Raw genomic sequence first — 17,040 nt, 5'->3', positions numbered from 1 at the left:
ATCTTCCCAAATATGGGACCAGGGTGTTAAAATTTCTTGCTACAAATCTGATAAATCTTGAGAAAGCTCCCTATCCTCTCATATTTTTCCACATTACAACACGAAAAGGCCCCTCGACTTCCTTAGTACACCAATCTCTATTCAAACAACCTTATTTTGCTTACACTACCAAATGTTATAAGATGTCCCTTTCTGCAGCAAACTGCCATAACGTTTTACCCAAAAGTGCTTGATTAAACTTACTCAAGTTTCTAATCCCCAAACCACTGTATGTAGTAATAGGAGAACAAATTGTTGACGATTTAACTAGATGGAATTTAAACTGCTCATTGATACAACCCTATAAAAAAAATCTCTTTGAAGTTTCTCTATTCTATTTGCCCACACAAAGGAATAGGAAACAAAGATAACTAATATGTGTCGGTAAATTAGATAGTATTATTGATCAATGTCAACCTCCCTCCATTTGACAAATATATAGCCTCTTCCAACCCACCATCCTATTTGAAAGATTGCTAGGATCGTGTTCTACCTCTATTTGCCAAATAAACAAATCATGAAACTAAGCCATACAACAAACACATAACATGCACAACGGAATTTAAAACATCAATCACAAACACAACACAAGGTTTGTTTATGAAGTGGAAAACCCATTGAACACATCAAAGGTAAAAACTACTTTAGGCAGCCAAATCCGGGAAATCACTATATAAAGATTCAAAGTTACAGATTAGACGATACTCACAACTTTGAGGACATCTAGACTTAGTAAGAACAACAAGCTTCTCAACTTGTCTCCATCTTAACCATCTTCATGGAGTGCATCTCCTTATTGACTCTTCGGTAGACTTCCTTCAAGTAACCAAACCCATAATATTGTGTGAATGAACGAAAGAGGCAACACGCCAAAAATACAAAACAGCAATGCCCAAGACACAGCGATCGTGAAGAAAATATGGAGACTTCAGTGAATAGTGCATACATATTTTTTCAAAGTCTGCAATGAATAGTGACAAGAAAACCATTTATAGTGGAGATGTTTCCTTCTTCACGTCTTAACGGGATAGCTCTCTCATTATGATGGGAAGGCTAAATTCGTGGATCTAAGAAATCCACGTCCTAACAAGAAAGTAGTCCCATTCTGACGAGAAGAACAATTGTCTCCTCTTTGTCACATGTCTCGTCTTAACGTCCCTTTCGACGAGAAAACAAAATCTTCAACTTTGGTCCCGTTACATTTCCCATTCTGACGAGAAAACAATTGCTTCAACTTTGCTCCTCTCACATGTCCCGTCCTGACGAGAAAACAATAGTTTCAACTTTGCTCCCTTCATATGTCTCGTCCCTGATGCAACTTCTGACAAGAAAACAGTAACTCTCGGTTATATGTCTCGTTCTGACAGAACTTCTGACGAGAAAGCAGTAACTCTCCGTTACATGTCTCGTTCTGACGGCGCTCCTGACGGGAAACTAGTAACTCTCTGTTACATGTCCCGTTTTAACGACACTTTTGACGGGAAAACACTAGCTTCTTCAGACAACCCCTGAAGACCTAAAAAGCTATTCCCCAAAGTTTTAAACAAGAAGAATTACGAGAAAGAACATTGAATAAGGTCAAACTAAAACCTAATACTATTTTTCTATTTTTTCGGTACACTATGCAAACGAACAATCCCTTTTAGAAAAAAAGGTAAGAAATTAATATAGTAAAAATAGGTAAAAAGTCTTTCGACATAGCATAAAATGTGTCATTTTAGAAAATTTATCCACAATAGGAGAATAGAATCCATACCCTTTTGTGTTCGAGGAGAACGAAATTCATACTAACATCTGTCCACGAACTGTTTGGAGTGGCGGATAATGTGTACAAACCAGCATTGGTAGCTCTCCCTTTTGACACATTGCAAATGTGACAACGATTAGTAAGTCGATCAACATCCCTTGTCCTTACAAAAGTGCCCTTCATTATGCAGCTGAAAAAAGATCTCTCTAAGAGAGCAGGAACACAAAATCTTGTTCCCTTGAAGAGAAAACTTATAATGACCTAAGGAAAATATTAGCCATATTTACACTATCACCTCAGAAGGACTAGTTAATTTGGAGTTTCTCTATAATAAACCTCAATTTCACCTAGCAAGCATTGTGCGACTTAGCACCCATAAGTGTCCTTATAAACCAAACTCTATGTGGGCTTCTCATCTTTCTAATATGGAACTAGAGTGTTACAATATCCCCCCTTAAGCCCTTGATATCCTCGTCAGGGTCACGTTATGCAATGCTCTAATACCACATGACTTTAGTAGGTGGTTTAATACCATTTGTAGCGACCTAGGAAAAACGCTAGTCACATCTGTGCTATCACCCCAAAATGACTAGTTAATTCGGAGCTTCTCTATAATTATTAATAAAGCTCAGTTTCACCTAGTAAGTAATCAATGTGAGAATTAGCAACTATGAGTATTTTTAAACCACACTTTATATGGGCTAACTTATCTTTCTAATACGGAACTAGAGTGTTACAAAACCGAAGTGCAAATAGAAATCTTAAAGCCTACCTTTGCCATTGGAAACCTCCTCGTAAATCTGTCTTAGGTAGGGATGTCGGTTGAATATAGATCTTTGAAGTGGTCAAACACTACAACCTGAACTTATTGCAAAAGAGCTGCCTATTTCCCATGCCTACAATTCAAATATGTTTGCCCATTCAGATACATTAAAGCCTCAATTGTTTGAATGTAAAATGAAATCCCACTGATATAAATACTCTCTCCAATTGTAGATATTATGTACAACTGCATAGAGCTCCACATCATAAGTTGAAAATCGCCGCAGCCTGAATGATTTGGCTTCTTAGTAGAGAATGCCACAGGTTTCCCTTCTTTCTTCCAACTTCTCAAATTTGGAAATCGAGAGGAAATTAACACCCTCCCCTTGCTTTTGGTTAAGGTGTGACTTCCTCTTTCAATGAGACCAAAATTATTTTCTTCGTATCTTTGAATTCATAAAAAAAAAAAAAAATAAAAAAAAAAAAAAGAAAAAAAAAAAGAAGAATTCTTCCTGCATAATGAATTACTTTATTATCAAATTGTTAGGGCGTACCAAATAGGATATGATGTGCATCCATAGATGCTACATCACACAACACCTTATCAAGTATCAACTTCCAATAGATAAGTCAACTAAGCATCGCTTAGTAACACTTACTTTACTGCCTTTCTTAAACCAAGTAAGTTTGTAGGGCTGATGATGTGTCTCAACCATCAAATTCAGCTTGGTGGCTACCTCTTGAGAGATAATTTTGTCAGAGCTTCCACTCTCAATGATTAACTTGCAAACACGACCAAAAAATAGTGCAAGTGGTCTGAAATACATTGTGTCTTATCATCCTTGTATCGCGTTTATAAGAACCTTTCACATGACAAGACAGAGACAATCATCGCCTTTGACCACTGCCACTTCATCTTCCTCATCATGGAAAGGCTCATCTTCTTGCAGCTCTTCTTCCTTTTGACAATTGTCTATAAGCAATTATTTTCATTCACAACTACGTGCTTTGAGTAATGTTAGAAGTTCTCCTTGTGACTCTCTTGTGTCCTTCCTTGTGGCTTTAAAATCACCATTGGATTTGTGATAGATTACTATTAGATTTTAATCTAATAATGATTTTAAAAGCCACATCAATTTTGGAGGCATACAAGTGAAATATGGGAAGAACTTCTAGCATTACTCATTCAACAATTAGAAGACTTGTGTCCTATTTCTCCACACTCGTTACACTTAATAGCTGCACTTATGGTTTGCGGTTTAGAATTAGGTGCCCTAATATTGTCGTGGTTGAGGAGTATTTGTGCTGTGCTTTTGAGGTCCAATTGTTGTGGAACTGCTGCCTGCATTAGGTCCCTCTGATTGCCCTCTTGAAGCCACCATACGACCCGAACTGAACTGGTTGTAGGCTGCCCTGTTAGGGCCTCTCTTCCTTGCTGAATTTCAGCAGCCTTTGTGTGCTGATATGCTTATGAAATATTCCAAATATTTTGCTGGTTTAACACATCTTGCAAGCTAATCCTCAATCCACCAATAGACTGCCACTTTTTGCTCCTCTCTTCATTCAACTCATTTCTAAGAAGAAATTCATAAAATTCCTCGTTGTAATAATTAACAAATCTGCCCCTTTGTTAACAATTTTGCAATCATTGATACATGAACTGTGTGTAATTGCCTAGAATGGTGAGGGAGGAGTTGGTGAGTTGGAGGGGTCAAGTGCGAAGCTGTAACGTTGTGCAATTTTGGAGGTTGGCTCCTTTATGTTTAATGTGGTATATTTGGAGAGAGCGAAATGCAAAAGGCTTTGAAGAGCAAGAGACTTTGGTGGTAGAGCTGAAAATATTATGTTCAAATCTATTTACACGTGAATAGCAGACATTAGTTTGCATTTTTCTAGTTTTCTGATATTTTGGACTTTTGTTCTTCTTTTCTCCTTTAGAGGGTTTCTCTTGTATACTTCATTTGTATTAAGGTTGTGCCCTTATGTGCTTTTCTAATGAGATTGCATAATTTATCAAAAATAAATTAATTATGTAATAGGGTTGTGCCCCTCTGTGTTTTTCTAAAGATTTTGCATTACTTATCACAAAAAAATGAATTGCGTGTAATTATATGGCAGAAATGTCTCCCTAAGCTTACACATCTCCTCAAAATTAGATTTCTTAGGTTTGCCTCGTCTTTGACGCGTCATAATAAGTTGATCTCACCAAGCCGAGGCTCTCCCTTGTAGATTCACTTCAACCAGCTTCACTTTCTTAATTTCTGATGCATCTTTTAGATCAAACACTCTCTCAACAGTGGACAACCAGTCAGTAAACACTTCACCATTTAGGTCACTGTTGAACTCAGGAATCTCGACCTTAAATCTACCATCCCAACAGCTGTCCATCAAAGAGAATAGGTGCTGGTCTCTTCGGTTCACATGAAAAGGATTTTCAAGTTCCTATTCATGTTGATGGTCATTCCCCTCAATTTTTTGCTTCTGCAATTTGTAGGCCCTCAAGGACATGAATTGAAATTTGGGCGGCCAGGTTTAATCATTTTGTCCCAAAATGGCTGCTGTTTTTCTTTCCCAGTTGTGGGTCTGGGCAAAAACTGAATGGCCGGATTGGGAAGTCTTGATGAAACAAAAGGTTTATTTAGAGAACTTTTGCTGAGTTGCGTTTGCATACCTTTCTAAATTGCTACTTTAGAGGATTTTGCCTCTATGAAACAGTGTACCAAATATCTTAGCTAAAAAAAACAGTGTACCAAAAAACACATTTGAGCTTGACTTAAGTTGGTTGGTTTCAATATTTATTCTAGTGCTATTCTTTTTTCTTTTTTCTTTTTCAGGAAGTGATAGTTTCTTCTATTTATTTAGCTCTATTTTTTGTGAACTGACTGGACCTGATTAGTTCTTCTATTCACTCCCAGGAAGTTGGATTCCTTCAACGTGTTTTATCTCGGACTTTACATGAGGTAGATGTTCAAGCAATTTTCAGGTTAGATTCATCTATAGTCCGTATTCAGTTTCTGAAAGTTTCAGCAAAATGATTAGTTTTGTCAGTATAACTTATTTGAACTTGTAGTATAAGTAGATTAGTTATCCTTGGCTCAATGATTTCCATGGAAATGCTTTTTATTATATAGAACTGAGATTATGAATGTATAACTAACCAATGAAAATTAATAACGAAGTTGGTATATGTGGCCTGGTCTACTAGCTGTTATAGATTGTTGCTTAGGATTCTTTTTAGTCCTTTCTTTACTAAAATACTTTTAAAAGTACATTACTTGCTGTTCAATGGAATGTTAGGGAACCTGTCAAATTTTTCTTAGTTTTAAATTATATTTTTCAAATCATTTTGCTATGTTAGGACGTAAGAAGATGCTTTTCCTGTGTCGTACCCCATTATTCACTGATGGAGGGATGAGATTTTTTTAACAAAACCTGCTGTTAGACTTCTTTTTAGCTCTGAGATTTGGATATCTGCCCACGTAGATCTAATAGAGGAAATTTCTGCCCTCTGAGTAATCCTGTATGTTATACTTAAGAATTGAAACTTAAATTATACGTATGTGTGTGTGTACAATATTTATACCTTGGAGAGATAAACAAGAACATGGAGTTAAAGGGATTAATTTTTCTTTAATCAGTAATAACCTCACGTTTTGTTGCAAATCTGACAATTTTACTCAATAGCTTCCAGAATCCACTTGGTGTGCCTGGATGACAGAATATGAATTTACTTTTAGGATTTAAGTCAGGCTTAGTCAAATTCCCTTGAGTTAAAATCTTTGTGCCAGTTGAATGAATTCTTTTAAGCAGACAGGAGTTGGCGTTATACTGCTGGTGTAGATTGTAGTGCCAGATGAAGTGGACTTCGGGGTTGTATTAGCTCATAAATGGAGATGGTGGGTTACAGAGTTTGTATTGAAGGCAAAGGTAGTTGTGATTGTTAGCTGGAGCATTTACAGTAGTGAAGACGATGATAGTGGCAGGCATGGTAATTGTGATTTATTGATGCGATGGTGGCAAAGCAGGTGCTGGGGGTGGTGGAAGTAATTTGGAAGTTTGGCACCAAATGAAACTTGGTATGCCAAATGGATGTGGTCGATCCTTGGCTGCTGTTGGTGGTTGTGGCGAATTGGTGGAAACAAAAGTTGTTGCATCAGTATTGTAGTGTTGTGGACATGGTGATGGCATCTTGGTTTAGAACTATGAAATACTTGAATATTTCTGTACGAAATTATGCAATAGCCACTTCCTGTGACACTATTCATTTTAAAGCAAGAATCTGTGGCACAATTTTCTTCCCTCGATTCTTGTTTGAAATTTTTAAAAGGTTTCTCCCATTAGTTATTTTTATCTAACAGGTGATATTGTGGGAGTTCTGATCCCTATATACACGACATACAGAAGAAAGTTTCTCTGTAAACTTGGTCAATTTTTAGTGGCATCTAACATTCCCCTTTCCATAAATACATCGGCTGCTAGGTAGTCATCCCTTTTAGCCCCTAATTTATTGAGTCTACTGACTTTTGCACTTATAATCTCTCCCATGTCTCAGTAAGAGTTTACTATGCACTTCTTATGATGCACATAATCTATCATCAACTCTGCTATGTGAGAACATCTTCTCTTTTTTTTTTTTTTCTTCTCCCTAGTCTTTTCATGAAAAATAGCAGATTTTTTGTCTTTTGTAGACACGAACGAGGAGAAAACCATTACTTTGATCAAATTTAAAAATAATTCCTGCTACTTTACTGCTTGCTTTGTGTACTATTTTCAGGCAAGTGGTTATTATCTTTCATTCACAAATTTCTGAAGCATTTTCACGCTTAGAGATCAGCACTCCGCAAGCAAAGGATAGGTACAGCCTTTTAGTTTTAACCTGAGCATCAAATGCTATCCTGTTTAGGTGTCTATGGGATGTGATTTTTTCTTTTAATCCCTGAACTGAAATTAGTTTTTTGACTCCATAATAAAATAGCTTTTCCTATCTTTGCAGACTGTATCGAGATGTTAAACACATTCTTGGATGTATTCGATCATTGCCTTCTGATAATTTGAGTAAATCTGCTACTCCAAACTGGGGGCACCTTGATGAATTTTTGGTGCAAAGATTTGGGCCTGAAGCTGGCCAATAGATGTTCTTTTAAAGGAGCAAATTGGTTGCTTCTCTGGTGAAGTCCGTCAGATTTCAATGGAGCTTTTGCGGTTGTCAGAACCAATTTTCAGACTACGTGTTTGCCTTGTACAATTACATTGTGAGATAATAAGGTCAGGGACACATTTATACCTTTTAAAGTGTCAAAAAATATGTCTGTTGCATGCATTTATTTTTTCCATTTTATAAACTCGTAAATGAAAGTAAATAACACTAACAGCAAAAAGTCATAACTAAAAGTGGTGTGAAATACGGTGGCCTTTTTGCTTAAAAAAAATTGATTACTAATAGCTGTGTTAGTTAATTTCTCTATAAAAATATTGCTCCATCGAAAATGATGCTGTTAAATTGTGAATGTTGTAAGCTGGATTGTAATCTTTGCTTCAAATTGCAGTTTATTTTGACCATAAGTCAAAATAATAGCTCTGTCCTAATATATTTAGTTGTAATCATTATTTAATTTTTTTATAGATAATCAATCATATATTAAAAAAGCATGAGGCGCCTATAAGTACACAGGGACACCAAAAAGAAAAATCAGAAGCAGAGAAACCCTCAAAACCCTCAAACTTGAAACCCTAAAAACAACCAACAACCCAAAAGCCTCACAACACCTATCATTTGACGCTAACAAATGTGAGCCTTTCCTTTCCCATGCTTAGATGACACTCCTAAACAATAGATTAAGGAGAATTCTAGGTTCAACAGCTTCCTACTACCCTTACCCTTCTGGGGATGATCCTTTTTCTAAGGAAATCCCCTTCCACTGCCCCTTGTCAACTGCCAATGAAGATTGAGCAATCGGCGAAATTTGGGCCCATAGTAAGTTGCTCACCTTGAGGAAACCTTGCCGGAGAGGATTTTTGGACAGCACCACTCGGTCACTGAAACATGGGAAGCCGCTAGTGGGGACTGGTCTATGGACAGAACCAATGGCAGGGATACGCCTAAAGGCTCAACCGCTGGCAGCGAAAACTCCCATCCATCTGCACAAATTTGTTGATGTCCTTCAACTTTTGATTGTATCTCTTCAAAGGTTTGGGTTGCAGCGGAAAGAGAGGCGTCACAACTGCCGTCAACTCAGAAGCTTGAGCTCTTTCAACCACCAACTTTGACAAGCTAAGTGAAGCTTGGGCTGCTTTTGGTGGAACAACCATCTCTAAGCCTAAGCTAATGCGCTTGGGTATAGGTATATTAACAATTCTTATTTTTTATACTTTCTCAATATAGGACACAAACCTCACAAGTGTATGCACAACAAATCTCCTCTCACTTGTGAGTCTCTTCCACATTGACCCAGCTCCCCCTCACACAAGAGTGTCACGCGTACTCCAAGAGAAATGATACTCTTTTTACTGGAGTCAAACCAAACGTGTCAAACCAAAACACTCATATCAGCAGTAGCGGAAGCTAACCATTGGCTCTGATATCCATTGTTGAGGACAGAAACACCAAGGGAGTCAAACAAGAGTAAGTTGATATACATACTAGGACACCACTTCTAGTCCAAAAGCCTAAGCTAATGGACACCACTTCTAGTCCAAAAGCCTAAGCTAATGGACTTGCATCCACTTAGGTAGATTAACCACTCTTATAGGGCTAATGGGCTTGAGTCGATGACTCTTGCAGAATTCACAAGACTCTTTAGGTTGTTCAGACACACATGGTGACTCCTTTTGAAAATTCACAGGGTTCTCGTTAGGTTGTTCAGACACATCTTACCATACCCACTATGGGTATTGCAAGACCATGCAGAGTTCGAGCTCGTTCATTCCCACTCTGCATTAGCTTATTATGGTCTTCCAATTGCTTGCTGATTCTCTTTAATTGATCTGGCAAACCTTTGCTAAGAGTCTCAAATCGGATGGGGTCCATGATAGGTTGAGATGCTGACTAAGGTTTTGCACAAACTATTTGATGCAACTGAATTATCTAAAGGTAATTCAGAAATATTACTAAGCACAAAGAAATATTAATATAATTTTAATGGCAGGCGTAATATACCAAGAAATGAGAAGACAGAAAACCTTTACCTTGGAACACGAATCTTTCTCCTATTATTGACCGCTCATGTGTAAAATACAATGAAGCCCAATAATGATCCAGCTCGTGATCTGTGGCTCGTATGTGGTGTTCTGCATCATATATACACTCTTTTTTATTTTGAGAGCGAGCTTCCTATTAGTCTGCTATAGGGAAAATAGGTGCCATGTCAACGTATATTCCGAGTCATGAAGCTCTTGAGTTACCTTACATGACAGTGCCTGGGATGCCCCTTAATTGGGTTGCATAAACTCCTTGAGAGTTTGGGATACTTGGACACAACTCCATATATTCTATAGGTGAGTCTGAATTCCTTTGCTTGTTCTTTGGTCTTTGCCCGCTAGCTACTTTCGACGATGCTTATTCTTTTCTTTTTCGATATTACCTCATCTCAAGGGTTGCCTACATTGCAATCAATTACGCTTGGCAGTTCCTTCTTTAGCTAACACAAGTGCTTCATTCTCCCTGAATATATCTATCATCATACTCGTTAGATTTCTTTCCTCCTTTGAAATTGCTCTTCAATGCTACATATAGAATAAACTATTGTTGGGTAAAGCTTTGGGCTAAGTATATGGATTCACATGTCCTACTCCCATCTCAACCTTGCACTTCTAGGGATAATTGCCCTTGAAGAACGTTTTTCACACATTATGCAAAAACCTTTTTTACCTCATAAGTAATAATTACCATTTATCTCAAAAGTTTCAGCTGATGAGAAATAACGGATCTAATCATTTCATCAATACTTTGATTACATTTTCACTCACGTGTAGGCTCAAAACTCCTCTTCAACAAGTAATGTTCAACACATGGAATATTTAACACAAAATAGGAGGTAAATTATAGAGTCATGGTTTAAACTCAAGACCTTTACTCTGATATCATGTTAAACCATTATTTTTTCCTAAAAGCTTAAGTTGATAGGAAATAGTAAATATATGCATTAAATTTAGGGTTAAACGCTCATTACCTCCATGTGGTTTAACTTTATTTTTCCCACCTAATTTTCAATTCATATTGTAGATGGTACCTTGCTTATGGCTAAAAACGGAAATGGTACTTCCGTAAAAAATTCGTCCATAAAATTGGTGGAAGTCTACGTTAGCGCAATAAAAAACTGACATGTGGCGATGCGCCAGATTAAAAAAAAAAAAAAAAATATCATTCAAAATATATATATATATATATATATATATATATATATATATAAACTAAAAATATTAAAATAATTAAAAAAATAAAGAAAAAAAGAAACCAAAGGGCGAGCCACCACTTTGGGTAAAGTGGGGTGGTCGTGCCACCCCCAATGCCTTATTATTTGAGTTATTTGAGTGTAGAGTCTTGAGAAGCTTGAAATGCAGTTTCATTGGGCTGTGGGCTGTTTGTGCTTGATGAGGCTATGGAGAGGAATGAATAGCCATGCATTTGAGTACTGCCGAGCACTTGGTTTATTGCTCTTGGTTCCTGAAGGTTTTCTTATTACTCTTTGGGGTTGTATACAGTATTCTTACTGCTTTTTGGGGTTGTATACTGTATACATCCTTGCCGAACATGTGTATTGTGCCCGTCCTTTTGTACTATTTGTTTTTGTTTATTTTGCTTTGCTATGCCAATCCTATAACCCACTTATCGTTGTTCATATAGAAGTTTGATTAGTGATTGGGGATTTTTTGTTTTTGCAGGTGTCAGTTGGTTTAAGGTAGATGTATAAATTACTGTATACATTCAGATGTTGGTGCGGCAGGAAGGGAAGTTTTGTACGGGTCACGTCACACTTGATAAGCAGTTTGTAATGTTGATGGAATATGCTCCCCTGATTGTAGTTTTGGGTTTATATATATTGATTTGTTGATTTAGTTTTGTTCCAGGGGCTGTAAGTTTATCTGCATAGTTTATAAATGCTTTCTTAAATCATTTATTAGGCTTTTTTGTTTTGTTTTTTCCCGTCTACATGTTACTGCCTCGTTTATTCGCACAATAAGTGAGGTAGGTGGTTAAGCAACCTCAACTGGGACTGAATTGGGCTTTTGTTGATGTTGAATGGTATATGGCAGAGAAAGTCAACGTTGTGAGGGATTTCATTATTTGATTCTGGGGAATTTCCTGTCGCTAGATAATTGTGTTTTTTTTTTTTTTTTGGTGGGGGGGGGGAGGGGGGGGGGGGGTGGGTTGGGGTGGAGGAAAATTATGTAATAGAATTTTGGCTGAAACTCGATGTCCTTAAAGTTAGGTCTTGGATCCCATTTTCATCCCTCAAATTCAATAAATTTTCAATTACTTGAAATTTTTTCATTCTAGCTTTTATATCTGAGTTATTATTAAAAATGCCAAATTGTAATTGGAGTTTCTTGAAATTATTTTTAAAGCTCCAATTTTTTCTAATAAAAAAGGAGGATAAAATGTAACGCACATGAGTATATCTATAATTTATCCACTCATTGTGATTATGGGAGTAATCCATTCATTCAATGCAAAACAAACCTTTTAGGGTGTCATAAATTCTCCTGTGGAAACCCTTGATGTCCTCACATGGCTCATGTTATGTAGTGTTAAACACCACCTTGTGTTGTTGGTTTGGTACACCTGACTGGGGGCAAATGAACTTTAATCATTTCATGTAACATGTCGAGACAATTGCCTCAAAGTTCTTAACGGTCACAAAAAATATCATGTAAATCGAAAAAAGGCATTTTAAAGTTTGCTCGCTTTCTCAATGTTCACAAAAAGACGAAAATTCTATTTGGAAGTTTTGTATCACCGATCGGGGGCAAATGAATTCAAATTACTTCGTGCATCATGTTCACACGATTGCCTTGAACTTAAGGAAATCATAGTCATTTTAATGTTCACTCATTCCTGATGTTCATCAATGGACAAAAATTATTTCGTGAAGTTTGGTACCCTCGATCGGGGGCAAATGAATTTGAATAACTTTGTCCAACATGTTGACACGATCGCCTTGAAGTTCTTAAGGTGGTATTTTCAAGTTCACTTGGCCCTAAATTCTCACAAAAGGACGAAAATTCTTTCTAGAGGTTTGGTACCCTTGACTGGGGGGCAAACAAACTTTAATCACTTCGTGTAGCAAGTCGAGACGATCGTCTAGAAGTTCTTAATAGTCTTGAAAAATTTCCTGTAAATTGAGTCATTTTTCAAGTTTGCTCGCCTCCCCGATGTTCACAAAAAGACGAAAATTCTTTTCGGAAGTTCTGTATCACCGATCAAGGACGAACAAACTTGAATCACTTCGTACACCATGTCAACATGATCGCCTTGAATTTTAGGAAATCGGAGAAAGTCATTTCAAGTTTGCTCGCCCCCCCAATGTTCATAAGAAGACAAAAATTCTTTCCGGAAGATCTGTATTACCGATCGGGGGGCAAACGAACTCGAATCACTTCGTGAACTATGTCGACATAATTGTCTTGAACTTCAAGAAATCGGAGAAAGTCATTTTCAAGCTCCATCACCCCCCCAATGTTCACCAAAGGACGAGAATTATTTCCTGAAGTTCGGTACCCAGGATCGGGGGCAAACAAACTCGAATCACTTATTGCAGCACGCCGGCACGATCGCCTTGAAGTTCTTAAACCACATAAAAAAATTTCGTGCAAATCGGAAAAATTCATTTTCCAATTCGCTCACCCTCTGATATTCACAAAAAGGACGAAAATTATATCTAGAGGTTTAGAACCCCGATCGGGGGGCAATCAAACTCGAATCACTTTGTGCTGCACATCGGCACGATAGCCTCGAAGTTCTTAAAGTGCACGAGAAACACGAACCCTCCTGAATTTCTCCCACATGCTCAAAATCATTGTTGCTCGGCTCAACCAGCGCAACCTCCTGCATCTTCGTCACAATCATCGCTGGAAGAAATAATAAAGGCATTCATACAATTGAATAGACAAACCATACAAGAGCTCAAAAACTCTACTATGGCAAACACCCAAGCGATAGATGAAGTGAAGAATGCCACCATTACACACCCAAGCAATTGCGAAGATGGAGAGTCAAGTTGGACAGATAGCCAATCACTTGGGTGAGAGAGAAAAGGGAAAGTTCCCCAGTCAGCCTGTGCCCAACCGAAAAGGACGATACGTGGTTGGAAATTCCTCAAGTCTTGCACACGGGCAAGAATATGTGCAATTGCTTGTCACATTGAGGTCAGGGAGACAAGTGGACGATCAAGTTGTTCTTCCTGAAAAAAACTCAGTTGTGCCACAAGGGCCAGAGAGTGGCAACAAGGAGAAGAGAGATACTGAGCCATCTACAGCCACGCCCATTGTTGAGGACCCTCCTAGGTCATTTGTGCCTAAAGCACCTTACCATGAAAGGTTGCAAACACCCAAGAAAGGAGGGAAGTTTGAGGACATTCTAGAGGTGTTCAAGCAGGTTCATTTCTTCATGCCACCCGTCAACATGATCGCCTTGAAGAACTAAACACGCTCGTAAAATTTCAGGCAAATCAGATGAGGTTGTATTTTCACAACTAAGACCGATGCCCTAGGCCAAACAAATTGGTTAGGTGCGAAGCAAAATTGTTTGGGCAAAAAATTTACAAGTTTGTGCAAAACTTCGAGGCAATCATGTCGGCGGGTGCCATGAAGTGATTCGAGTTCGTTTGCCCCCCCATATTCACTAACGAATGATAACTTTTTCTGAAAGTTTAGAAGAGCCTCGATCCCGCAGGAATGACTTGAATTTCTTCGTGCCACCCGTCGACATGATCACCTCGAAGAACTGTACACGCTCGTAAAATTTTGGGCAAATCGGATGAGGTTGTACTTTCACAACTAGGATCGAAGCTCTAGGCCAATAAAAATGGTCAGGTGTGAAGCGAAATTGTTTGGCCCGAAAATTTACGAGCTTGTGCGAAACTTCAAGGCAATCATGTCGGCGGGTGCCACTAAGAGATTCGAGTTCATTTGCCCCCCCATCTTCACTAACGAACGATAACTTTTTCTGAAAGTTTATAAGAGCCCCGATCCTGGACGGAATGACTCGAATTTCTTCGGGCCACCCGCTAACATGATCGCCTTGAAGCATTGAACAGGCTCATAAAATTTTGGGCAAATCAAACGAGGTTGTACTTTCACAACTAGGACCGAAGCCTTAGGCCGAACAAAATGGTCAGATGTAAAGCGAAATTGTTTGGCCGAAAATTTATGAGCTTGTGCAGAACTATGAGGTAATCATGTCGGCGGGTGCTACGAAGTGATTCGAGTTCGTTTGCCCCCCCCCCCCCCCCCATCTTCACAAACAAACGATAACTTTTTCTAAAAGTTTACATGAGCTCCGATCCCGGCCAGAACGACTCGAATTTGTTCGTGCCACTTGCTGACATGATCGCCTCGAAGCACTGAAGACTCTCGTAAAATTTCGGGTAGATCGGACGATGTTGTACTTTCACAACAAGGACTGAAGCCCTAGGCCGAACAAAATGGTCAGATGCGAAGTGAAATTGTTTGGCTCGAAAATTTACGAGCTTGTGCAGAACTTTGAGGCAATCATGTCGGCGGGTGCCAAGAAGTGATACGTGTTCGTTTGCCCCCTCATCTTGATTAATGAACGATAACTTTCTCTGAAAGTTTACAAGAGCCCTGATCCTGCTGGAACGACTCGACTTTCTTCTTGCCACCCGCCCACATCATCGCCTCAAAGCACTGAACACGCTTGTAAAATTTTGGGCAAATCGGACGAGGTTGTACTTTCATAACTAGGAATGAAGCCCTAGGCCGAACAAAATGGTCAGATGTGAAGCGAAATTGTTTGGCCCAAAAATTTAAGCGATTGTGCAGAACATCAAGGCAATCATGTCGGTGGGTGCCACGAAGTGATTCGAGTCCGTTTGCAACTCGATTTTCACTAACGAACGATAACTTTCTCTAAAAGTTTTTAAGAGCCCCGATCCCGGCCGGAACGACTCGAATTTCTTCGTGCCACCCGCCGACATGTTCGCCTCGAAGCACTGAACACGCTCGAAATATTTCGGACAAATCGGACATGGTTGTACTTTCAAAACTAGGACCGAAGCCCTAACCGAACAAAATGGTCAGATGCGAAGTGAAATTGTTTCGCCCAAAAATTACGAGCTTGTGCAGAACATCGAGGCAATCATGTTGGCGGTTGCCACGAAGTGATTCGAGTTTGTTTGCCCCCCGATCTTCACTGACGAATGATGACTTTTTCTAAAAGTTTACAAGAGGCCGAATCCCGGCTGAAACGACTTGAATTTGTTCGTGCCACCCGCTGACATGATCGCCTCGAAGCACCGAACACGCTCGTAATATTTTGGGCAAATCGTACGAGGTTGAACTTTCACAACAAGGACCGAAGCCCTAGGCCGAACAAAATGGTCAGATGCGAAGCAAAATTATTTAGCCCAAAAATTTACGAGCTTGTGGAGAACTTCGAGGCAATCATGCCGGCGGCTGTCACGAAGTGATTCGAGTTCGTTTGCCCCCCCATCTTCGCAACTGAATGATAACTTTCTTTGAAAGTTTACAAGAGCCCTGATCCCGCCGAAACGACTCAACTTTCTTCGTGCCACCCGCCTACATGATCACCTCGAAGCACCGAACACAATCGTAAAATTTTGGGCAAATCGGACGAGGTTGTACTTTCATAACTCGGAACGAAGCCCTAGGCCGAACAAAATGGCTAGATGCGAAGCGAAATTGTTTCGCCCAAAAATTTACGAGCTTGTGCAGAACATCGAGGCAATCATGGTGGCGGTTGCCACGAAGTGATTCGAGTTTGTTCCCAATCTTCATTGACGAATGATAACTTTTTTTGAAAGTTTACTAGAGCCCCAATCTCAGCCGGAATGACCCAAATTTCTTCGTTCCACCTGCTGATATGATCGCCTCGAAGTACTGAATACGTTCGTAAAATTTCAGGCAAATCGGACGAGGAGGTACTTTCACAACTAGGACCGAAGCCCTAGGCCGAACAAAATGGTAAGATGCGAAGTGAAATTGTTTGGCCCAAAAATTTACAAGCTTGTGCAGAACTTCGAGGCAATCATGTCGGCGGTTGCCTGGAAGTGATTCGAGTTCATTTGCCCCCCGATCTTCACTGACGAACGATGACTCTTTCTAAAAGTTTACAAGAGGCCCAATCCCGGCTGGAACGACTCGAATTTGTTCGTGCCACCCACTGACATGATCGCCTCGAAGAACCGAACACGCTCGTAAAATTTTGGGCAAATCGAACGATGTTGAACTTTCACAACAAGGACCGAAGCCCTAGGCCGAACAAAATGGTCAGATGCGAAGCGAAATTGTTTGGC

The 17,040-nt window shown here is 39.1% G+C and overlaps 1 protein-coding gene across 2 annotated transcripts in view; it reads left to right on the top strand.

Moving 5' to 3' along the window:
* Positions 1-11,852, top strand: part of VPS54 — a 56,749-nt gene extending 44,897 nt beyond the window's left edge. For both annotated transcript variants that reach the window (XM_059579895.2, XM_059579893.2), the window contains 4 exons: positions 5,464-5,531; positions 7,323-7,403; positions 7,542-7,813; positions 11,429-11,852. In XM_059579895.2, coding sequence (XP_059435878.1) covers positions 5,464-5,531; positions 7,323-7,403; positions 7,542-7,680 — 288 coding nt within the window. In that variant the 3' untranslated portion in view covers positions 7,681-7,813; positions 11,429-11,852. The remainder of the gene's footprint in view (positions 1-5,463; positions 5,532-7,322; positions 7,404-7,541; positions 7,814-11,428) is intronic.
* The last annotated feature ends 5,188 nt before the right edge of the window (positions 11,853-17,040 follow it).

Source organism: Corylus avellana, chromosome 1 (genome assembly GCF_965113065.1).
Source record: "Corylus avellana chromosome 1, dhCorAvel1.hap1.2, whole genome shotgun sequence".
Classification (NCBI taxonomy): domain Eukaryota; kingdom Viridiplantae; phylum Streptophyta; class Magnoliopsida; order Fagales; family Betulaceae; genus Corylus; species Corylus avellana.
This window is presented reverse-complemented; position numbering and strand designations above follow the sequence as displayed.